Genomic DNA, 24,743 nt, shown 5'->3' with positions numbered 1-24,743 from the left:
TAGTAGAAACAATTAAAAGGCAACGAAATTCCATAATATTAGTTGGCATTTTCTTTTCGGAGATAAATTAGTTGGCATTTTTTAAATAGGTATATGCTCGAAGACTAAAGACTAAACACGTGCTGCAGGGGAATGTCGTCTGTGCAGATAGAAATGCCTAGACGTGGAAGATAAAAAATTTCAGACTTAAAAATTCTCACTTTTTTTTTTTTTTTTTAACTAAGGTCATTTTGGGATCTATACTAATTTGAATGTTCGGAGAACACAGTTATAAGAAACTATTGCTCTCTCAATTGGCTTTTATTTATTCTCGTGACATGTACTTTAACCTTGATTGCAACAAGTTCTTTTAATCTCTTAATTAACCTTCTTATACATGAAGGAAAAATATGATAAAATACTTTTCTTGAAAAGAATGTTGTAATCACGTTTCATGTTTCTTTTTTCGGAGCAGTTTTCCATTAAATTTTCCGGGGATGGAAATTGACAAATATTATACTCTCTTGGGATACCCCTTTCGGAAAACTAGCCACATTAGCATGCCTAATTAATCCCACGTCTCATACATGATCATAGGTTACTACATACTCTATTCTAGTAAATTATTCTGGTCCACGAAATCACATTATTTTTTCTGTGAAGAGTTACAGACTAATATTTTATAGAGTTAATTACTAAAATTCATCCAAGGACCAACCTCTTGTGATAAATGCTACTATTTTGTACAGAGATCTGAGTCAAATTCTTAACCACATACATAAAAAAATATAATTATCTATCCATCATCATGTTGATAAATCACATTATTAATATATTGAACGACACTGACAGGCTAGAAAAGCTGTTTAAAGGCTGAAATTAATATTGATCCATTCATCTTAACAAATTGGTGGCTTCAGCAGGCAAGGGTGACCTTGGAAGATTACTGCTAGATCTCTTGTAATAGTTATTGAGTTAAACTACATAAAAGAAACAGATAGCCTTGATTTTCTCCCTAAAGGAATATAGCCAAATAAATTAAACAAGCAACTAAAATGAAAAGAGAAGGGACATGAATCTTGAGAAAAAGTAAAGTTGGATGCTGGTGTTGGAGTTGGTGCTTGATATAATAATAGTGAGCTAAACTTGTGGAGATTGATACGTGAGATTATCATTATTGATGAGCACACTCTCTAGGACAAAATTGACTGATGTAAGCAATGGTAAATCATCAATGATCAACTGAGCATGAAGATTAAAAGTTGAAGGTGTTAGAATAAATCTCTTAACCTGTGATATTATAAACTACAAAAGAAACACAAGTTATTAATAAAATGCAGAAATTACATATCAAATCATACCTCCAGTCATTGTCATGAAGAGTTCCTTGTTTTGGTTCTTCCAAGCTCTCTCTTCCTCTCTCTAGATGGTGTATAAGTCTGAATTCGAAGGGATGAGCTCAGGGACCAAATTCATGTGTTTATATAAGCATTCTACCATCAAGAATGCATTTACTAGCCATTACCACTCATTATTGGCTGTTACAATTCATTAGTGGTCATTACCACCCATTAACAGCCATTCAATTTGGCTTCCAAAACTGACGAGCGTTACAGATTTTCAAAATGCTAGGACCAAATTATTACATTCTCCCACTTGGTCCAAACATTTTGACTTAATGCTCAATCTTCTTAAGAAATGAATATACGAATCATAGCGAAAGTTGCTCCTATAACGAGTAATATCATCCATGTATTACAATATACTCAATTTCCCAAGCAATATACTCAAAGTGGTAATAAAACTTAATGAATAAACCCAATGTTTATTCTTGGTCCAAAACATAATTTTTCTCAAATAAATCAATGTGCACCCAAATATGAGAAAATATCATAATATAAAAGTTTTAATTTTAACATATAAGTATACAATCATAAAGTGGAACCAAGTCTCATTCTTTCTACTTGATCCTTAAATTTAAACGGTGGCATGCCCTTAGTTAAAGGATCAACGATCATCAACTCAGTGCTTATATGCTCAATGACTACTTTCTTGTCTTTTACTCTTTCTCTAATGGCTAAGTACTTAATGTCGATGTGCTTACTTTGACTTCCACTTTTGTTATTCTTAGCCATAAAGACAGCAGCTGAGTTATCGCAAAAAATTCTTAAAGGCCTTGAAATAGTATCAACTATCTTTAGCCCAGAAATGAAACTTTTAAGCTATACACCATGTGATGTAGCCTCAAAACAAGAGACAAACTCAGCTTCCATGGTAGAAGTAGCAGTCAAAGACTGCTTAACACTCCTCCATGAAATAGCTCCACCAGCCATTATGAAAATGTACCCAGATGTTGATCTACGAGAGTCAACATAACCAGTAAAGTCTGAGTCTGAATAACCAATCACATCTAGATTGTCTGTCTGTCTATACATAAGCATGTAATCTTTGGTCCCTTGAAGGTACCTCAGCACTTTCTTAGCAGCTCTCCAGTGGTCAATACCTGGATTACTCTGATATCTTCCTAACATTCCAACTGCAAAAGCAATGTCAGGCCTTGTGCATACTTGAGCATACATGAGGCTTCCAACAACTGAAGCATAAGGAATGTTTTTCATTTGTTCCCTCTCAAAGTCATTCTTTGGACATTGGTTCAAATTAAACCTATCACCCTTCACAATGGGAGCAACACTTGGTGAACAATCTTTCATCCGAAATCTCTCTAGAATTTTGTTAATATAGGTTTCCTGTGAGAGACCCAAAATACCTCGAGATCTATCTCTATGAATCTTAATGCCGATGACATAAGATGCATCACCCATATCCTTCATGTCAAAATTCTTAGAGAGAAATTGTTTCACCTCATGTAGCAAACCCCGATCATTGGCTGCAAGTAAAATATCATCTACATATAAAACAAGGAAACATATTTTACTCCCACTGACCTTGTGGTATATGCATTGATCCATGGGGTTTTCCTCAAAACCAAATGAAGAAATTATCCCATGAAACTTAAGGTACCACTGACAGGAAGCTTGTTTTAAACCATATATAGATTTATTAAGCTTGCAAACCAAATGCTCACCACTATTAGAGGAGAAACCTTCAGGTTGTTTCATATAAACCTCATCCTCTAAATCACCATTAAGAAAAGTTGTTTTCACATCCATTTGTTGCAACTCAAGGTCAAAATGAGCAACTAATGCCAAGATTATATGAAGAGAATCTTTCTTAGATACTGGAGAAAAAGTCTCTTTGTAATCTATTCCTTCATTTTGAGTAAATCCCTTAGCAACAAGTCTTGCCTTGTATCTCTCAATGTTGTCTAATGAATCCCTTTTGGTCTTAAAGACCCATTTACATCCAATGGCCTTTGCCCCATTAGGCAACTCTACAAGGTTCCAAACTTTGTTACTCTACATGGAACTCATCTCATCCTTCATGGCATCATACCATAAATTTGACTCTTTACAACTCATGGCTTGATCAAAAGTTTCAGGATCATTTTCAGCTCCAATATTATAGTCAGATTCTTGCAAATATACAATATAATCACTAGGAATAGTTGATTTCCTTACTCTAGTAGACCTCCTTAATGTTGCATCAACATTTTCTTGGGGATCATGTTGTTCAACTGGTTGTTCATCATTTTCATGAATTTGATTATCAACTTGATCTACTAGATTATCAACAACAGTTTGTGGAATATCAATCATGTGTTGTTCATCATCCCTTTGAACTTGAGGGGTATGAATTACAAACAATCTTTCATTTGACGTGGAAGGTTGAGATTCTATATAATCAATTTCAAAACCTAAGTCCCTCAATTGATCACTCCCACTGATCAAATCATTTTCAATAAATTTGGCATTTCTTGATTCCACAATCCTAGTAATATGATGTGGACAATAAAACCTATAACCTTTATACCTTTCGGCATATCCAATGAAATACCCACTAATGGTCCTCGGGTCAAGTTTCTTCTCTTGTGGGTTATATATTCTCACCTCAGACGGACAACCCCAAACGCGCATATGTTTCAAACTCGGTTTCCAACCTTTAAACAACTCAAAAGGTGTCTTTGGGACAGCCTTGGTTGAAACACGATTTAATATATATACTGCCGTCTTTAGTGCTTCAGCCCACAAGGATTTAGGAAGATTGGAGTTGCTAAGCATACTCCGCACCATGTCCAATAATATTCGGTTCCTTCTTTCTGCCACACCATTCTGATTTGGAGAACCAGGCATAGTGTATTGGGCAACAATCCCATGTTCTTGAAGAAACTTTGCAAAGGGACTAGGTGTTTGTCCATTCTCAGTATATCTGTCATAGTATTCTCCACCTCTATCTGATCTCACTATTTTTATTTGCTTGCCACATTGGTTCTCAACTTCAGCCTTAAAGACTTTGAAGGCATCCAATGCTTCGTATTTGTTATGAAGCAAATAAACATTCATATATCGTGAATAATCATCTATAAAGGTGATAAAATATTTCTGACCATGTGCATCCATATCTGGACAACAAATATCAGTATGAATTATTTCTAATATGCTTGAACTCCTATTAGCACCTTTCTTAGACATGTTGGTCTGCTTACCCTTAATGCAGTCCACACAAGTCTTAAAGTCAGCAAAATCTAGAGTATTGAGTACCCCATCTTTCACTAACATTTTAATCCTCTCAATGAAGATATGTCCTAATCTCCGGTGCCACAACATAGAGGAATTCTCATTAATATTACACCTTTTAATACCATTTTGAACATGCATAGAACTATAAGTGGCATTATTTTGTAAACCAAGAAGATAAAGACCATCAGACAAGATATCATTCTCAACACATTCAGAATTATAAAATAACTCAAATGATGTGTCTTTGAAATTAAAGGAATATCCAAACGGTACAAGCCTTGAAATAGAAATCAAGTTTCGGGAAAAACTTGGTACATAAAAAGTCCTTTCTAATTTTAAAATAAAGCCACTACTTAAAGTCAAAATGCAAGTTCCAATGGCCTCCACATGTGAGCCTAGCTTATTGCCTGATAAAATGCTTTGCTCACTTCCCACTGGTTTCCTTAGGTTTTGTATACCCTATAAAGAATTTGCAATATGAATAGCAGATCCAGAATCAATCCACCAGAATCAATCCACCAGGTGTTAATATTAACACTAACCATATTAGATTCATAACATACTAATGAGATTGATTTACCTTTCTTCTCAAGCCATTTCTGAAACCCGGGGCAATTCTTCTTCATGTGTCCCTTCTTCTTGCAAAAGAAACACTTTGCCACCTTCTTAATATCAGCTTGAGGTGGTATTTTACCATTCCCCTTCTGATTAGCTTGAGACTTAATTTATTTGTTCTTCCCATAAGCAGTAGTCAGTAATGCACTCTCACTCATTAATTCATTGATAGACCATTTATCTTTATGTGTGTTGTAGGAAATCTTAAATGGCCCATATTCATGTGGAAGGGTGTTCAAAATGAAATGCACTAGGAAGGACTCAAACATATCAACTTCTAGTTTCTTAAGTTGAGCTGAAATATCTCGCATTTTCATGATGTACTCACACACACCTTTCACACTGGTGAGCCGAAGAGAAGAGAACTTCATGATCAAGGTGCTTGCTAAAGTCTTATCTGAAGTGATGAACTGGTCATCAATGGCCTTAAGCAAGTCTCGGACCTTTTCATGCTGGTCAACAGAACCACGCATCCCAGCCGAAATTTTGGTCTTAATGAACATCACGCTGAGCCGGTTGGATCGCTCCCACCGCTCATATAGCGCAACGTCAGCTGGGCTACTTTCATCAGTGATTGCAGGTGGTTCGTCTTTCCTTATAGCATAGTCTATGCCCATCCACCCCAATTGTAAAAGAATTCTCTCCTTCCATATCTTATAGTTATTTCCTTTGAGTTCGGGAACATCACATTGAATATCAGAAAAACTAATAGTTTGAGAAGCTGCAAAATCCAAAGGCTTATGTCAAAATTTGAGGCATACTAATCTTAATTGTATCTTTTACCAATGTAAACATACCATAAAATTGAATCTTGTGACATAAAAATTTCCTGTGGGCTAAATTTTTAATTCAATAAGAAACAATTAAACCTTATGATAGAATAATCAAATTACTTGCTCAATATTCATGCTTTACGGGTACAACATGAAAATAATTTAATTTCTATCGTAAATATTTACTTTATGATAAAATCGACAAATTATATATACATCATGATGCCTATGGGTAAATCATAAAAATAATACGTCATTTTATCTCAATTAATTATACAGATATAATAAAAATTCTTGTGAGATAAAATTCATTATATAAGTATAATTAATTACAATATTATGTCTAATTCCTTATATGATCTTTAACCAACTTAATATATAATTTTAATCAAATATAGATGCTATGGCTAATCCATAATTAATCAAAATTATAAAGATCACTTAGACATAAAACTTTATTATATGAGAATAAATGGTATTTTGCATTTTAAAATCAAGATACAATATAATTATGAATAAGATTCTCATATAATTTTATAATTGAAATATAATATTATGCATTTGATTTCATATATATATGCATAGAATAAAATTTTCCAAAATATATTCATGCATAAATTAAATCAAAATTCCAAAAACTATAAAGAATGAGTATATAACGTATTAAAAACGATTGCATATTAGAAAAGCTTTACTGGTTTAGTGGTCTGCTTGTACTACTGCAATCTAGGAGTTAAGGGTTTGACACCCAATTAGCGCAAAACGTAGGATTTTTTTTGACAAGGCAGAGCCAATTGTGGCTCTGATACCAAATGTTAGAATAAATCTCTTAACCTGTGATATTACAAACTACAAAAGAAACACAGATTATGCAGAAATTACAGATCAAATCATACCTCCAGTCATTGTCATGAAGAGTTCCTTGTTTTGGTTCTTCCAAGCTCTCTTTTTCTCTCTCTAAATGGTGTATAAGTCTGAATTCGAAGGGATGAGCTCAAAGACCAAATTCATGTGTTTATATAGGCATTCTACCATCAAGAATGCATTTACTAGTCATTATCACTCATTATTGTACGTTACAAATTTTCAAAATACTAGGACCAAATTATTACAGAAGGTACCATAATTTTAGGGCCCCACACGTTGCATGATAACAACCACTTTAATTGTTGAATAAAAATACAAACCCCTTTAATTTTGACTTAGAATAGACCAAAACAATCCAGTAAATTCAATGATTATGTGCGTGAATTCACGCCAATTTGATCACTCTTTTGCTTTTCCCATATGAATTATTGTAGAAGTGAGTTGATGATTATTATTGTTTGGCGTGCCTAACTAAAAGTATATAGTGTACTGCCAAGATAAATGTAAACTATGAATCAATTTGCAGCTATATATACGTTGATTATAGAAAATAGTAAAAGTATATAGTGTACTACCAAGTGCATTCAGAGATAGTAACATTGGGTAATTAAACTCAAGATTTTCCAATTAATTAAAATGACAAATTTCTTTAGTAGTTTGTTTTATTTTTCCCTTTCTATGTAATCTCTCTTAGAAATTTACAGAAGATCAAAATAAAACTTTGGAGGATTAAGAAAAAAAACAGCAGCCTTGTCTTCACAAGGCAGAGTGCGATTTGCATAATTTGCCTTCCACTCACACAACAGATCAATGATCATTGTAGCAAATCTGAACAAAAAATGTAACTTTCAAAAGATTAGGCGCCTACAAAGGCAAACACTGCACCTTCTAATTTGAACGTCACATGTCCTCCACTTGGTAGTTTTTTCACTTTGGACAAAAATTTCACATTCAAATAGCGAATCAAATCCTCACTTTTTCCCCATTTCCTATAGAGAAATCTTGTAGTGATGTGTCCAATAGAATATAGAACACTTAAAATTGGCAAGAATTGTTTAAGGTCGATCAATTAGATGGGTCTTAATCATTATGATCATAGGGATTTCATTAGACAATTAAGAAATTCTTATTAATTACTGCCTTTTACAACACACTAATTAACCCTATAGTGATCAAACTCATTCCAAATCCTTTGCTTCAATGAAATCTTAGAGACTGCTCTCAATTAGCTTGCTCCTTGGAAATAATTTTACATTGTTAATCATAGAATGTCAGCACTCTATTCCTTGTAATCCATTGCACTATGTAGTACCCTGCTTTATAATGATGGCTAGTGATTGTAAACTTCATCTCCCCAATTTCCCAGTGCGTGTTATAATCATCATAAGAGAGCATGTAGCATGTGACTTTATAATAAAAGAAGCATATACATGGGTGTAAATTACAAATACTCACCACATCAACATCACCGAAAGGTACCACGGCCGAAATGGTGGGTCACGGATATTCATGCACGGTAGTACGAGGAGATAATATTAGTGTTATTTTGATAAATATTATATTATTTTTATAATTTGTTATATAATGTGATTTTTATTGATCAAATTGTTAAATTATATTTATATATGACTAAGATTATCAATGTCAAATTTTGTCAAAATTAAACAACAATAAAAAGATAATTAAATGATTCATATTTTAGTATATTTTAAAATATTTATATTTTATCTTAATTATATGAATAAGATAATAAATAATTTTTGATTAATATAAAGTTTTGCATATATGATTTATGTGAAAGAAATTTTTAATTTAATAGTGAGTTTTAAGAAAATATTATCCAGATAAAAATTATAGAATATTATAATAGTTATCAAAATTATATCGATATAATTTGATATCTCTTTGAAAACAATTATACTATTTTTACAACTTAATATAAAATATAATTTTTATTGATTCAACCATTGAATTTTAGTTCTATATTATTCAAATGTAATTTGTATTATAGTCATATAAAATGTTTACTACATTTTAGTTTTTCCTCACTTATGGAGAGTGCATTGTAACATGCACTATAACAGTTTGGACAGCTACTCAAAGATGCACTTATTAATTTTTTTTATCATGAAGCTAATTCGAATGGAATTGAAATTCTTCAATTACAATTGTTTATTGTAATGAATAACTTCTAATGGTTTAACAATAAGTTAAAACATGACCTTATTTCAGTACAGTTTTATTTAACATTTTGGTGCCAAGAGTATGACCCTTGATGCCGCCAAGAAAAATTTGTTCTGAATTTTCTTTTTTTAAAAAGTTACCTATGTATTTTTTATGGGAGACTTTTTGCTCAAAGAATTATTATAAACATTAAAATATAAGTATTGACAATTATATATTTAATAAATAAATTTAAGATTATTGATTAAACTAACATAATTTCATACTAATTAATTCACACGTTCGGTGATGTGATAGAAATTAATATATATATATATAGGTATATTTTAGTTAAATTTCTCAATAAGTTTATAAGAAAAGAAAAGATAACCAATGTTTCTTTCATACATTAAAATCTAAATTATACACGTCAACATTTTTAAAAGTTTTTTATTAAATTATTTTCAAAGTGATGTATAAATGTTTTGATTTTTGGAGAAAAAATTTACCTTTTCAATTTTTTTCTTATAATTACTTATTACTGGACACAATTTTCTTTTATCCCTTTCTAAATGTCTTTTAGGCTGAAATCAGCAATCTGGCTTTTAGACTGAAAATAATTTCCCCGCATGTTTTGGAGTCGTCTTCCTTTTCTATCTTTTTACTCCCATTTGCTTAGAGATTGAAATTTTGCACTACAGTGAACAGTAGGAAATAATTGCATTTCGGGTGACTTTGGCTTCAGCTTCAGCAATTCAGTGATTTCAGTCTAATCTGTCTGTTACAATCGGTTTGACCACGAAGTTCCACCGAAAGGTACTAAAATAATGTAGATTTTCATTAACATATCTAAAATTTCAACTCTGAGCTATGTGACCAAGCCATATAAAATACAAACTAGTCATATGATCTTGACCTTCGTCCTTAGGAAGAAAAAGAAATTATAAAGTCAATATATAGATAATTACATCGATCTAAAAGTATTCAGCTATGTTAAATTTCTAAAATGATAAGTTTTATTAGAAAAAAAGCATCTATTATATTTTTATATAATAAGTGCTTAATGCTTTATTTCTTAATTAAAACCTATCTCTTTTAGATGTTTAAAATCAATCCTAAAGTCCAATTTAATGTTAACATTTTACATAAATATTTGCTGTTACCTGAAATCATTAAGCAGTAATTTGGATGCTAAATCTCTGGACTAGTAATCTTTACCATTTAATAGTGGACCAAATTAAGTTTAATTAAAGTGGTGGGATAAGGGGCAAACCTACATTCCCTCACTCTTATAATTTGATCCCACACCTTCCCATGCTTATTTTTATTTTTGTTTTCCACTAAGCTCACAGTATAAATAGGGACTAAACTAAATCCGAAATGCACCATCACAGAAGCAATTAACATATTCTCCTCTCATTCTCACTCAAAACACAAAATCCTAACTAAGGTGAAAATGAAGGCATCACGCATTGCTTTGTTCACTTTGGTGGTGCTTCTTTTTGTGGCTGAAGTTCAAGTGTCAAAGGCAGTGACCTGCAGCCCAGTGCAGCTGAGTGCATGTGTGAGTGCAATAACCTCTTCAACCCCTCCATCAAACCTATGCTGCTCCAAGATCAAGGAACAGAAACCATGCCTTTGCCAATATCTCAAGAACCCCAATCTCAAGAAGTTTGTTGACTCTCCTAATGCAAGGAGAGTTGCTAACACTTGTGGAACTCCCTTCCCAAGGTGCTAAGGTGTTACTAAATTTGAAGTGGTTTTAATTTCTCTGCCTGATTATGCATCTTGATATCTATCCATGTGTTCTGGCCAGAGACCAGAGAGTGAAAGAAATTATATATATATGTGTTATCATATATATATATATATATATATATATATACATATATGGTGTGGTTTAACGTCTCTATATATGTTTTAATGTTAGTGAGAATACTAGTCCTAATGGATATGTGATGCTTTGGTTTCATGTCATTCCATTTCAGTTCCATGGTGTGCTCTATCTCATCTTACGTAACGTTAATTAATTAGTTGTTGCAAAAGGCTGTATTTATAATTCAGAGAAGTATCTGTATCTAATCATATGTTTCCTCTTCTTATTAACTCTCTATCTATCTTATTAGTTTATAGTTGTTCATCACTTTGGAATGGAGTTGTCTGGGTAATTGACATTACTTATGAGAAAATTAAAGCATTCAACATAAATGTAACAAGCCATCAAGAACGTACATACAGAGAAAACAGAAAACAAAAATGTATTTTGGTTGCAGCATTGTAGTTGCCTTATGATTGTGGAAATGCCATAAGATCAGTATTTACACACTTTTTTCCCCTATTCTTGTATTTGTCATTCGACTCTCGAGTACACCCATCAAAGTTAAGAGGGAAATGAAAAAAGGAAACAAGAATATTTATATTGGTGGTTCCTCTCACTAACCGAGATTACCATTATTGACAATAATAAAGATTTCTACTAATTAATAATATTTACTAGTTTTATAGAAAATGTTTTTCAAATAATTGAAAATAAATTAGCATCTAAAAAAATCTCTGACTTGTTGACTCTTGAGATTTATATATACAATGTTGAAAACTAATCTTTGTGAAAGCTTTTTTTTTTTTCCTCTTATTTTAAATGAATGTTCATGCATTAAATGTTTTTCCCGTTTTGACAAATATATTATTTTATTTATTTTTTACTTTGTATGACATGTAAATTTTTTCATACTTATACTTATATTTATTTATTTTCTTTGTAATGTTGTCTAGTCCACTGTTATTTGATGTGAATCATGCTCTTTGATGTAAGAGAGTTGATAAGTTCTATCTTTTTGGTTTTTTTAAGACTACAAAGACTCTTGTTTGTAGGATACGCCATCAAACTTATAATGTTGAAGATGCCTTAAAGTCTTGAAGTTCTTATCAGACAAATCATGTGACAGACGAAGGTTTTAATATACTAATATAGATGGACATGTTAAGACGTATCAAGTTATTACATTAGGCAAATCATTAAGAAAATTTGTAGTACATAAATATGTTTAGTCTTTATGAAAATATCATAATTTTACCAAAACAGCCTAACAGGATTGGTGAAACTGGATTAGTTGGATGCTTTTCCTTGCTCTCTAGCTATATATTATTTGTTATCGTTAAAACTAAGCACCAGATAATCTTATACTTTACATCACTTATTTATATCTCTAAATTTTAGGACATTAATTTATTTTTAAAAAATTATTATAAAAAATACTTTTATGAGTTTTAATATTTAGTATACGTTTTTACTGTATATTTAGTATACTTAATAACTAATAAGTATCACAAAGTTTTTTTTTTTAAAAAAATCTAAACTAATTAAAAAGAAGTTGCTATATCCACTTCTCACCTTTTCTTATTCACTCTCCTTTTCAATTTGTTTTTCAAAAATATCTTCTTTCCATAAATAAATTTGTTTTAAAGTGTGCAATGTCATAATCGATGTGATGAGTCTCGTCTAGATTTGCACGTTCCTTGTGGTCTTGTTGGTTTACTCACACAACACCATGTCCTTGAAAATTTAAAAAATTTCTTTCGGTATAGCAATGAAAAAATAATGAATAATTAATTACCTTGAAATATGATTCTCAAAAGAAACCGTCATGATTAAAAATGTGTGTATCGTCATCTGATTATTATAAATTATCTTTTAAATTATTTTAAAAAATAAAAAATTTATCAAACATAAATTATTATTTAAATTATTTTATTTAATTAATAAAATTAATAAATTTTGTATAATTTATACTAGAGTGCATAATTTATTTTCTCTAATAAAAAACAATTAATAAGAATTAAAACTAAATCAACGAATACAAATTATTAACTTATAATAGTTTCCGGCTGGGGTTTATTCCCTTTTTTGTTAAAACTATATCTATTCCTAAACTCCAGTGGATCCGAAGCCACCTTCAGCTCTGAGTGTAGAATCCAAATCCTGAACCTCAACAACCTCCGGCATCACGATCTGCTGGATTATCATCTGTGCAACCCTGTCACCAACTTTTACTTCAAAATCAGTGTCTTAATGGTTGAACAGTATCACCCCTACGGGACCCCTGCAATCCGCGTCGATCACGCCCGCTCCCACATCGATCGAGTGCTTCCATGATAATCCAGATCGCGGTGCTGAAAAACAAAACAAAACGGGGAGATTTAAAGTTAGCCCTCGGCTGGGAAAGAAAGAAGGGAGGGGAAGAGATTGCAAATTCGAATTCCCCCAAGTCATTCTAACAAACTAACATTTGCACAAAACACACCAAAAGGAGTGAAGATCTAAACAAGCAATCTGTGTGTGTTCCGCCATGAACGAAGAACAACAGTGTTTGCTTCTCAGCTCAGCTTCTCACTTTTGGCCCCCCAAAGGAGTGAAGCTATCGTACGGCACTGCGGGCTTCAGAGCCGATGCATCACTTCTCCAATCGACGGTGTACAGAGTGGGAATCCTTGCAGCCCTTAGATCGCTCAAGACTCGCTCCGTCATTGGTCTCATGATCACCGCCTCACACAACAAAGTCTCCGATAATGGAGTCAAAATCGCTGACGCAAGCGGCGGCATGCTCTCTCAGCATTGGGAACCCTTCGCCGACGCCCTCGCCAACGCCCCTTCTCCCCAACACCTCCTCCTGGTTAGTTAGCTTAACACTAATAATTTCTTCCCACACTATCTTTTTTGTTGAAACCGTGTTTGGCGAATGTGGTTATGTACAGTTGATAAATGAATTCGTGGAGAAAGAAGGAATCTCGGTGGATGGGGACTGGCAAGTCGAAGTGCTTTTGGGGAGAGACACGAGACCAAGTGGAGATGCTTTGCTTCAAGCAGCTAAACAGGCATGAGCAAGGTTTTAAATTACAATCACAGTTTCTTGGCGCTCCTTGACATTGAGTGGACAAATGCGGTCAAGTTGGTCACAGTTGGGTTGAAGACAACCAAACACCCCAAAAATCGTGACGTTGTGGCTGAAATCACTGTTGCAGACCCTTTTTTATAACCTTGAGGGTATAAGAGTCATCATAATTTTAGAAAATGGTCTGCTACTATGATTTCAGCAGCAATGTCAAGGTATTTGGAGTATTTGCGACCGCAATTGTGGTTGCATGAGCTGCATTTGTCTGCTATTCCCTCAATGTCAATAAACTTGATGAAACTACAACCTCAATTTAAAACCTTGAGAATCATATATGATTGGGAAATTCCACCATCTTTTATTTTATTGAGTGGATTTTAATTACATATAATTGAATGAAAATGAAGGGCGTCACTTCAATTGTTGGAGCTGTTGCGACGGATATGGGAATCTTGACAACTCCACAATTGCATTGGATGGTTCGTGCTAGAAATAAGGGTATGAAAGCTTCAGAGCAGGATTACTTTGAACAGCTTTCAAGCTCATTCAGGTTAGTCCAATCCTGATATTCTTGTGGTAGATGAACATTGCTTCATGTTGTTCCTTTCTTTTGTTGATTTTTAAACCATCAATGAGCACATCCTTTTAGGGTCATTGTGTGATTGGATCAGGTGCTTAGTGGATTTGATCCCAGCTGAAAAATGTAAGTTTGATGGGGTGAACGACAAAGTGGTCGTGGATGGAGCTAATGGGGTTGGTGGAGTGAAACTTAAAGATTTAGGGAAATTGTTGAATGGTTTGATTATTGAGGTTCGGAACAGCAGTGAAGATGGAGGTGTACTGAATGATGGAGTTGGTGCTGATTATGTGCAAAAAGAGAAGGTTCTTCCAAACAACTTTGGTTCTAAAGACACTGGGATAAGGTTAGTCTGCTGATAATCTTGTGTTAGAAGTGAAGTTCATGCAGGCAAGGCATGCTGCTTGACATTTCTGTACTAATATGAAATTATGAAGTGTATATCTGCATCCCAGTAATATTCCAATAAATATGTTTAGATTTTCTTTCTAACAATTTAATCAGTCTGCAATTCTGCATGGCTACCTTACCGCAAGTAATTCCAACCACAATTGTAGAAATGGAAGGCTTGTTGTTCATTGAAACTTACAAATTTGTAACCATGAATTGATAGTTGTTAACATAATCCTTGAAATAATTTCACTTAAAAAAAATAATAAACAAAAACATTCGACTTAAAAGGACTAGGCTTCTGGCTTGTAAGTAATTTTTTTTTTCCATTTTTAATTGGTAGGGGGGAGGGTGTCTGTGATATGTGCAGGTTAGGGGAAGTAGGAGGAGGTCTTACTGAAAGCTGGATAAGTTAGCCCTACCATTTTAGTATATGTATTCTTTTAGTGTTGTTATATTGGTGTTCTTTATTATGGTCTTTACTAATGGAGCTAGTTCTAGTTTGTAGGTGTGTTAGTTTGGATGGAGATGCTGATCGGCTGGTTTATTTTATTGTGCCACCTAAAAGCAGTGGTAGGATTGACCTTGTTGATGGGGACAAGATACTATCCCTGTTTGCCTTATTTATTAGGGAGCAACTAAGCTTTCTTAATGAGAAAGAAGACATGAAAAATTGCCACCAAGCCCATGTTGGTGTCATACAGACTGCTTATGCAAATGGGGCATCTACTAATTACCTTAAACTGTTGGGACTTGAAGTCAATTTTACTCCAACTGGAGTGAAATATCTGCATGAAAAAGCCACCGAATTTGATATTGGTATCTACTTTGAGGCAAATGGCCATGGAACTGTCTTATTTTCAGAATCTTTCATAGAGTCGTTGGAGGCTAGAACTAATGAGATTTCTTTAGGATCCAAAGGTTTGTTCTGAGGTTCTGACTATTTTCACTTCACTTACAAGATTCAACTAAACATAAATGTGTGATTGTTAGTTTTAGGTTCAGAAGGGGAAAAAGCTGCTCTGAGATTATTGGCTCTTAGTAAGTTGATCAATCAAGCTGTTGGAGATGCTTTGAGTGGATTGCTCTTGGTGGAAGTCATATTACAGCATATGGGATGGTCAATAAATAAATGGAATGAACTTTATCATGATTTACCCAGCAAGCAGCTCAAGGTCAATCATTATTATCTTTTATCTTTTCTGTAACTAGAATTTTTTGCACTGCTGTCTGAAACTTATTTATAAGAAAATAGTGTGGTCCCTCCCTTAGCATATGGATTGAAGTTACTATTCAATTTAAATATTTTAATCTTCCCTCCCTTAGCATGCATGTGCCAATGTAATATATGTGATTATCATTCTAGTGTCAATTTATTTGTTTTTACTAATTAATTCATGGAAATTCAGAAATTAATGCTTGGTTTGGCTTTTCTCAACTGTCAGGTCAAAGTTGCTGACAGAACGGCTGTTGTTACAACAAATGCAGAAACTGTGGTTGTGAGCCCTCCGGGTCTACAAGAAGCCATAAATGAAGAAACTGGTATCTTTTTTCAATTCCTTCTTTTCAATTTGTGCGACATGTTTGTTTGAATTACCAATGTGTTTTACCAACTTTCACATTGATTCAACAAGTGTCTAAGATTAATGAAAAGAAAAATGTAGTAACATAGTATGGCACCACTCCTTCTGACATTGAGACCAGTTGCACTTCTCCCCACTGATTGAAGGAGGCCGAAGGGAGAGGGAGGCTAGTGACATTTCTCCACACCAATTTTGCAAGATTTGTTGGAGGCTTGTTTTTGTAATGTGTATATATTGCATTGTTTTGTTCAAAGACAACATTGTTTTTTGGTTTTATCATTGCTTGCTTGCTTTTATTTGTGAAACCACCAAGAATGGGCAGAGTGAGGGAGGCAAGGAGGCCTAAATAATACCAAAATTGAATGTTATATTTCTGAAAAGTTGGTGTCTTGTTTATGGGATTATACTATTACTGTTATCAAGTCCAAGTGGCTTGGCAAAATTTCACTGACTGCGAGATATTTGTCAGTTTCATCCATCCATGAAAGCCTTTTAGTGTGAAAGATTAAAGTGCAGAATTTCAGTTTACTAATATTGCAGCTTGATACTCTTTCCTCTTCTGCATTTACAGCTAAGGACCCCCAAGGTCGATGCTTTGTGCGACCATCTGGCACTGAAGATGTTGTTCGTGTGTATGCTGAGGCATCCACACAGGAAGCAGCTGATACACTTGCCAACTGTGTGGCTAAGCTTGTGGATCAATTCTTAGGGTTCAATAGCTCGTGACATCACAACAGCTCCTCCTTCTGTGTCTTTTTAATTTCCATTTGACATTACAACAGAATGTACTTGGCTTTGAAACTTAGCTAGCCATCGTGATTTTCCAATAAATTTTCTCCTGCATTTTACTAAGCTTATCCGAGAGTATTTGAAAATCTTCTTGAACACTCTTACCCAATTGCCAGAAAAATTACATAAATAGCAGAAATAAAAAAGGCTTAATTTTCTTAAAATTTTGCTCCAAAATTCCCTTCCACTGTACCCGAATGCTAATCTGAACCTGTAGGGTGCCAAGTTGGAAACTTTTTCCCTGAAAAATGATGGGGTTATCAGAATTAGAGGAGCTACTGCTTCTTCAGTGGCACCCAGAATCTGAAAAACAGCAACATGTTCTGTATCGAAAGATGGTAATGCCTCTGTTGAGACTGATGTGCCTTTCCCTGCTGATTACTCTGAGCTTCTGGAACAATTAAGTGTTTCATTGTCCTCCCTTTGCACCAATCTTTTGTTCATTGCAACATTCAACTTTGATATTGATGGACCGATGTAGTGGTGGTTTTGTTAATTTGTTATATGTCAATCCTGTGTTGATCGACAGAGCAGGTAAATTTTACTCAATAAAAAAGGTTTCGAACCTACAAATATGCAATTTTTGTAGTCATAATCCAGGAAATATTCAAATATTTCATCAGTCTCCTTTAGATAAACATTTATTTGGTTCCATCTAATGTTGCTATGTAAGCAATTTGTAACGTGGCATTCCTATGTGGCAACACTTCGAAGGAGTCGCATAAGCATTTTTTTGTAACAGAAGAATAAAAACAGAAAGTTTCAACATTATTGGGATTATAAACAAAAGAAAGAAAATTACAAAGATTAAAAGTGAAAACAAGTAGTATATTTACAAGAATGGAAAAGGTATTTAAACCACCCTAAACAATATAAGAAAAAATGGTTGGACTTATAGTTGTGTATCATGTACACTCAGACACATGCTAATTGAACACCAAGATTGGTGTCTTTGTTATTGAATCAACCAACAGGCCAGAGTAGCTGCAGATTTGGCTATAAAGGATAACAGACAGCTAATGGTGAGTAACATATGATAGTAGTTTTATTAGGAATTAGGAATCCAGAACTAAAGTTGCACACACTAAAGTGAGGAGCTAATCTATTATAGAGCCTGTAATGAAACCATCTTAACCTGGACCATTTGGCAGCACAGAAACAGAATCATCTTTTCAAATGATTCTTTCAATGGAAGCAAGCTGTTGGAAGATGCAGTGTTCCTAGTATGGTCATGGCTTAGAGCAAGGGAGACAGATTTTGTAATGCACTACAACCAATGGTCTAGTAATCTAAATGTAGGTTTTGGAAAATAGGACAGCTCATTAGTTGATGGATTGTATATTGGTACATATGGTAACTAGCTTGGATCCTATAAGGTCGAAATCCCTACTGGATCCAGTAGGTTGCCTATAAACCTATTCTGTAACATTAGTACCTCTGGTACTCCCATTTATATATATATAATACTTTTGCTGATAAAAAAAACAGGAGATTGAGTTTCCCACAGCTGGACTCGGGTCTGTGCCAGGTTCTACATGTTTCAGTTTCATTTTTTTGGTTTGAGCCCTGTTTTATCATTGTTTCAATCTAAATGGAAATTGATTCATCTCACTCATTACATCACAGGTGATGGGGAAGGTGGAATTGAAATGACTGAGAGCATGCAATTGATTCGTGAATTTTGTGACCGCTTCATTAGTTCAGAGAAAGCCACACGAACAAGAATAGTAATCTTCTTGATTTAAAGAATTGTTCTTCTTTGTGCCCCTGGAATGTGTTTCTGGATGAAAAGCTTTCTCTACATGTAAAAAAGGGTTTTGTGCTCCTTGCATTTTTCAAATAACTAGGAACTTTTTGTTGTTTTAGTTTTCTTTTTCTTAGCATACAATCTAACTATGTTTAATGTTAGTTACAAGTCTCTTGCTTTATAATTCCAACTCAGCATATATACATCAATTATGATCGATACACCTAGATGCCAAAATTTAATTCCATAGTTTGATTGTTCCAAATAGCTCTAACTTTCTTGTTTATGTATGCGGTCTCCCCCTTCTTCATTAGTTGATGGATTGTATATTGGTACATATGGTAACTAGCTTGGATCCTATAAGGTCGAAATCCCTACTGGATCCAGTAGGTTGCCTATAAACCTATTCTGTAACATTAGTACCTCTGGTACTCCCATTTATATATATATAATACTTTTGCTGATAAAAAAAACAGGAGATTGAGTTTCCCACAGCTGGACTCGGGTCTGTGCCAGGTTCTACATGTTTCAGTTTCATTTTTTTGGTTTGAGCCCTGTTTTATCATTGTTTCAATCTAAATGGAAATTGATTCATCTCACTCATTACATCACAGGTGATGGGGAAGGTGGAATTGAAATGACTGAGAGCATGCAATTGATTCGTGAATTTTGTGACCGCTTCATTAGTTCAGAGAAAGCCACACGAACAAGAATAGTAATCTTCTTGATTTAAAGAATTGTTCTTCTTTGTGCCCCTGGAATGTGTTTCTGGATGAAAAGCTTTCTCTACATGTAAAAAAGGGTTTTGTGCTCCTTGCATTTTTCAAATAACTAGGAACTTTTTGTTGTTTTAGTTTTCTTTTTCTTAGCATACAATCTAACTATGTTTAATGTTAGTTACAAGTCTCTTGCTTTATAATTCCAACTCAGCATATATACATCAATTATGATCGATACACCTAGATGCCAAAATTTAATTCCATAGTTTGATTGTTCCAAATAGCTCTAACTTTCTTGTTTATGTATGCGGTCTCCCCCTTCTTCATTAGTTGATGGATTGTATATTGGTACATATGGTAACTAGCTTGGATCCTATAAGGTCGAAATCCCTACTGGATCCAGTAGAATGCCTATAAACCTATTCTGTAACATTAGTACCTCTGGTACTCCCATTTATATATATATATAATACTTTTGCTGATAAAAAAAAACAGGAGATTGAGTTTCCCACAGCTGGACTCGGATCTGTGCCAGGTTCTACATGTTTCAGTTTCATTTTTTTGGTTTGAGCCCTGTTTTATCATTGTTTCAATCTAAATGGAAATTGATTCATCTCACTCATTACATCACAGGTGATGGGGAAGGTGGAATTGAAATGACTGAGAGCATGCAATTGATTCGTGAATTTTGTGACCGCTTCATTAGTTCAGAGAAAGCCACACGAACAAGAATAGTAATCTTCTTGATTTAAAGAATTGTTCTTCTTTGTGCCCCTGGAATGTGTTTCTGGATGAAAAGCTTTCTCTACATGTAAAAAAGGGTTTTGTGCTCCTTGCATTTTTCAAATAACTAGGAACTTTTTGTTGTTTTAGTTTTCTTTTTCTTAGCATACAATCTAACTATGTTTAATGTTAGTTACAAGTCTCTTGCTGTATAATTCCAACTCAGCATATATACATCAATTATGATCGATACACCTAGATGCCAAGATTTAATTCCATAGTTTGATTGTTCCAAATAGCTCTAACTTTCTTGTTTATGTATGCGGTCTCCCCCTTCTTCATATGTTTGTTATCTAGAAAAGTTAGTCCTGTTCTCTAAAGATGGCCATGCAAAATGTTTTTATTGACATAATTCAACTTCATCACTTCCAGTTAAAATTGATGCATGACCTTTTGATCAGTTTTTTCCAGAGGCTAGCGAAGTTGACTTTGCCAGACAATCAGTTTTTAGTGGATGTTCTTTTAAGTTGGACTATTTGACAAATCCTTCATTTTTTGAAGATTTTGGCTTTGTTGAGAAAATAAAAATGTCAGACAGGGTGAAGACCGGAGATGAACATTTCTTGGTTAGCTACCCATATTTTAATGCCAATGGTAAATCTAAATACCCTTTGTTCTTGTTGATTTAAACAATGAAAGTATCATGATTACTGCTCCCTTGTATTTCAGAAATACTCGTTGTGGAAGAACTTTATAAAGAGGAGGTCTTGAACACTGAACGGAAACTGATTATTTTCAATGGAGAACTCGATCGCATAAGATCTGGATGTATCCTTTGCCAAATTTTGCAGCTTTTTAATATGGATCTACCTGCTCCTATCCCGCGTATATTAAGAGTTATTTTCTTTCAAAATATTTGTTAGGTAGTAATTAGAAAATGAGTTACCAAAGAAAATAGGGTCAAATATGTGATTTTGAGAAAACAACAACATCAGAAAGTCTCGGTCTCTTTCTTGCTTTTTTCAGAAAATAGTTATCCTTGATTGGATCAAGATTATCCATCATTCTTCTACCCAAAGCTTGCTGCACTTACGAATGCTAGAGGAAGGACACCACCATTTCCATCTTGTGATGTGGCCATTAAGAGGGTCCCACGGTATTTGCCGTACAAATGGGTGTCGTCAACTTGTATGATGTCCAAAAAACTCTATGAAACTGACGGTGTTCGCGACTAACCGTATTCTCAACGATAAAATCGTCATGTAGTATTTGAAAATATGATCCAGGAGAATGATTTTGCATGTGTGTTAGCCACGACGAAAGTTTCGCATATGACTCATCACAATCGCTATATTCAATTGCAATGGCTTTCTGTTTCGCCAACCAAGCTTTTTTGTACAACACCTTGTACGCAAATTCACTGTTAATCCTCTCTTGAATTAATGAAATTTTTATTGATGGATCTTCTTTGATCATGCCTGTCAATAGAATAACAAAATTTAAATGACAATTAAGACTAAGCAATAACATAATATGAACATAAAATACGTACCTATTACACAAGTGGCAATTAAATCTGAATCAAGCTTCTCGTGATCTTAGGTCATGGTCATATTGAGACATGTGTGTGGTCCACCCCATTAAGTGACTTTCCATGAATCAATTTTTTTAGATAGAATTGCCCTCATATAGAAAGGGCAAGGACAATCTGCATTTTTATTCAAGCAACAAACGACATATTTGTCCCATTTGCTTTCAACCACTTTGAAACTTTGATGCATCTTCATAACATATTGTTTGACTGCATTCTTGACCGCATCTTTACTATCAAATTCCATGCCAACATATAATTCTTGGCCAACATTAAAACTGGATGGCATCTCCAAACCACAAATGTCCTCCTCATCAGGATGACTCCAATTGATATTATTATAATGCAAAGCATCATTCCAAAATGGATTTTGAATTCCTTGTACACCTTATAGTCCAAAAAAAAAATTCAAATCATACTTATTTAGTCTTTAATACAATTGTCGTCAAATAATAAATGTATTGACGTATTTTTTAAGAGGAAATTGTACCTTCTGCTGGGTGAACAATTCTTACTGGTGGAATCATGTCGGGGATTTCATTGTCTGTATCAGATATACCGTCAACACTGTCATCTTCGTCTAAAGACTCTTCAACGTATGAGTTAGACACAAGATCATCATCATCATCATCATCATCATCATCATCTTCGTCAAGATGTAAATTGCTCATATTTGTTGGCAGTTGTGTCTCATCATTAGATAAATAATTTTCACATGATGTAAGCGAATTTGCAGAATGAAACATTGAACCACCAGCCACATCCTTTTCTATGTACAATTCTAGAACTGACATTTGTTGTTGTCATTTAAAACTTTCCAGCATCGTTTCAACGTCTTCGTCATCACAAATTTGTAAGGCAATATATTTTCCTGACACTAAAAATCTACAACTGATAGCAGAAATAATTTCATTATTTTGTAACTTTACCTTGTCTCCAATTTTTTTCTTTAAAGCATTGAAACTAATTCCACGTTTAATCTGAATCGCTTTTTTACTGCCTTCAAATATTACACCATCATTATCTTCATATACCCTTCCATTGAAATACAACACTGTTATAACCGAATTCATCGTGTACCTACAAAAACAATATTTTAATTAATTATTCATAATAAATTCAAAATAGTAAAATGTAATCACAAAAAGTCTCTTTAACACAATTTGACATCAAAATTGTATTCTATAAAAAAATTATTAACTTTAAATATTTTTGATGGTAAACACTTAAAAAAATAAACGATTCCAAGGTAGTAATTTTAAAGCCCAAATAAATCATAAACAAAGTTAGTATTATTTATAAATAATTCATTTTCACAATAATAACTTCAACATACGTACTACAAATAAATATAATGGGAAAAAATTAATTTTAAATACCGTTCAAGTTGAATGCTCATAAATTTTTAACACACACCAGCAAATCATGAAGATCAATCTTATCTAATTAAAAAATTACTATAACTTTATATTAAAATAAATTTCCACTCAAAATACTTACTTCAAATAATTATGATGTTACAAATTTTAACACACTAACAAAGTATCAACACCAACCTAATCTAATTAAAAATATACTAAATATTTCATATTTACCAAATTTTTTCGGGACTCAAATATTTTCTTTAAATAAATATCATGACAAATTTCTTCTATTTTATACACACAAACAAGCATATAAAATATAAAAATAATTTAATTAAAAAATTATTAAAAACTATAAATTCAAACTACTCTAAAAAATGACTTAAAAATTATTTTATAATACAAATTATTTGACTGAAAATTACGAACCTCATTCACAAATTTAAGCCTCAAGAAGCAAATTTCAAACCTTATGCGGACATTTAAATCTCAAGAACGCTCACACTTTTTGAAAGCTGAAATCTAGTTTTGAATATACACCAACACTGAAGTAATTTAATTAAAAATTTGATGACAAATTTCTTCTTTTTATACACACAAACAACCATATAAAATATAAAACTATTTTAATTAAAAATTTCATAAAAGCTATACATTCAAACTGCTACAAAAAATTACTTAAAAAAAATTATAATACAAATTATTTTACTGGAAACTACGAAATAAAATATAAAACTAATTTAATTAAAAAATTAATAAAAACTATACATTCAAACTGCTATAAAAATTACTTACAAAAAATTATTTACAAAAAATTATAACACAAATTATTAATTTTGAAACTAGATTCAAATATTTAAGCCTCAAATATGAAACCTTATGCAGATAAATCCCTAAACACTCACAGTTTTGAAAAAAAATTATAACACAAATTACAACAAATATGAAACCTTATGCGGACAAATCTGAGCAAACAGCAACATACTTAAAAAAAATTATAACACAGATTATTAATTTCGAAATTACAAACCTGATGAAACCTTATGCGGAATCCCTAAACACTCACAATTTTAAAAACTGAAATCTGAGCACACAGGCAACATTGAAATGAATTTCGCGTATATAAAGCCTTTAAATCGCCATTAGTAATGGCTAATCCTTCTGCCCTAACTCGCCAATGGGAGTTGCAACTTGCCCTTAACTCGCCAATGGCAGTTGCAACTCTCCTTTCTCTGAAAAAGCAAGCCTATCACTGAAAAACCGAGCCTACGGCCTGAAAAAAGCAAACCTGTACATGCACCTCCTGCAAAGCAAAATCGCCAATCAAACCAGCGGTT

At 33.2% G+C, this 24,743-nt stretch overlaps 2 protein-coding genes across 3 annotated transcripts; both read left to right on the top strand.

The window, feature by feature from the left end:
- The first annotated feature begins 12,925 nt into the window (after positions 1-12,925).
- LOC114418638 (phosphoacetylglucosamine mutase-like) lies at positions 12,926-19,727 on the top strand. Of its 2 annotated transcripts, XR_003668069.1 has the most exons (9): positions 12,926-13,704; positions 13,787-13,906; positions 14,331-14,473; positions 14,595-14,846; positions 15,399-15,811; positions 15,884-16,065; positions 16,336-16,432; positions 17,045-19,525; positions 19,624-19,727. XR_003668069.1 is itself a non-coding variant. In XM_028384095.1 (8 exons), exons 1-8 carry the CDS (start codon positions 13,381-13,383, stop codon positions 17,197-17,199), a joined length of 1,680 nt encoding a protein of 559 aa, XP_028239896.1. In that variant the 5' UTR covers positions 12,926-13,380; the 3' UTR covers positions 17,200-17,790. The 2 variants fall into 2 exon arrangements, 1 of the variants encoding a protein (XP_028239896.1); XM_028384095.1 differs by lacking the exon at positions 19,624-19,727 and having other exon boundaries at positions 15,890-16,065; positions 17,045-17,790.
- LOC114419914 lies at positions 18,209-24,552 on the top strand. The gene is made up of 7 exons (XM_028385728.1): positions 18,209-18,284; positions 18,751-18,790; positions 18,889-18,989; positions 20,913-21,105; positions 21,181-21,279; positions 21,505-21,669; positions 24,503-24,552. Exons 1-7 carry the CDS (start codon positions 18,282-18,284, stop codon positions 24,550-24,552), a joined length of 651 nt encoding a protein of 216 aa, XP_028241529.1. The 5' UTR covers positions 18,209-18,281.
- Positions 24,553-24,743: the final 191 nt, after the last annotated feature.

The sequence above is a fragment of the Glycine soja genome, chromosome 7, assembly GCF_004193775.1.
Source record: "Glycine soja cultivar W05 chromosome 7, ASM419377v2, whole genome shotgun sequence".
Classification (NCBI taxonomy): Eukaryota; Viridiplantae; Streptophyta; class Magnoliopsida; order Fabales; family Fabaceae; genus Glycine; species Glycine soja.
This window is presented reverse-complemented; position numbering and strand designations above follow the sequence as displayed.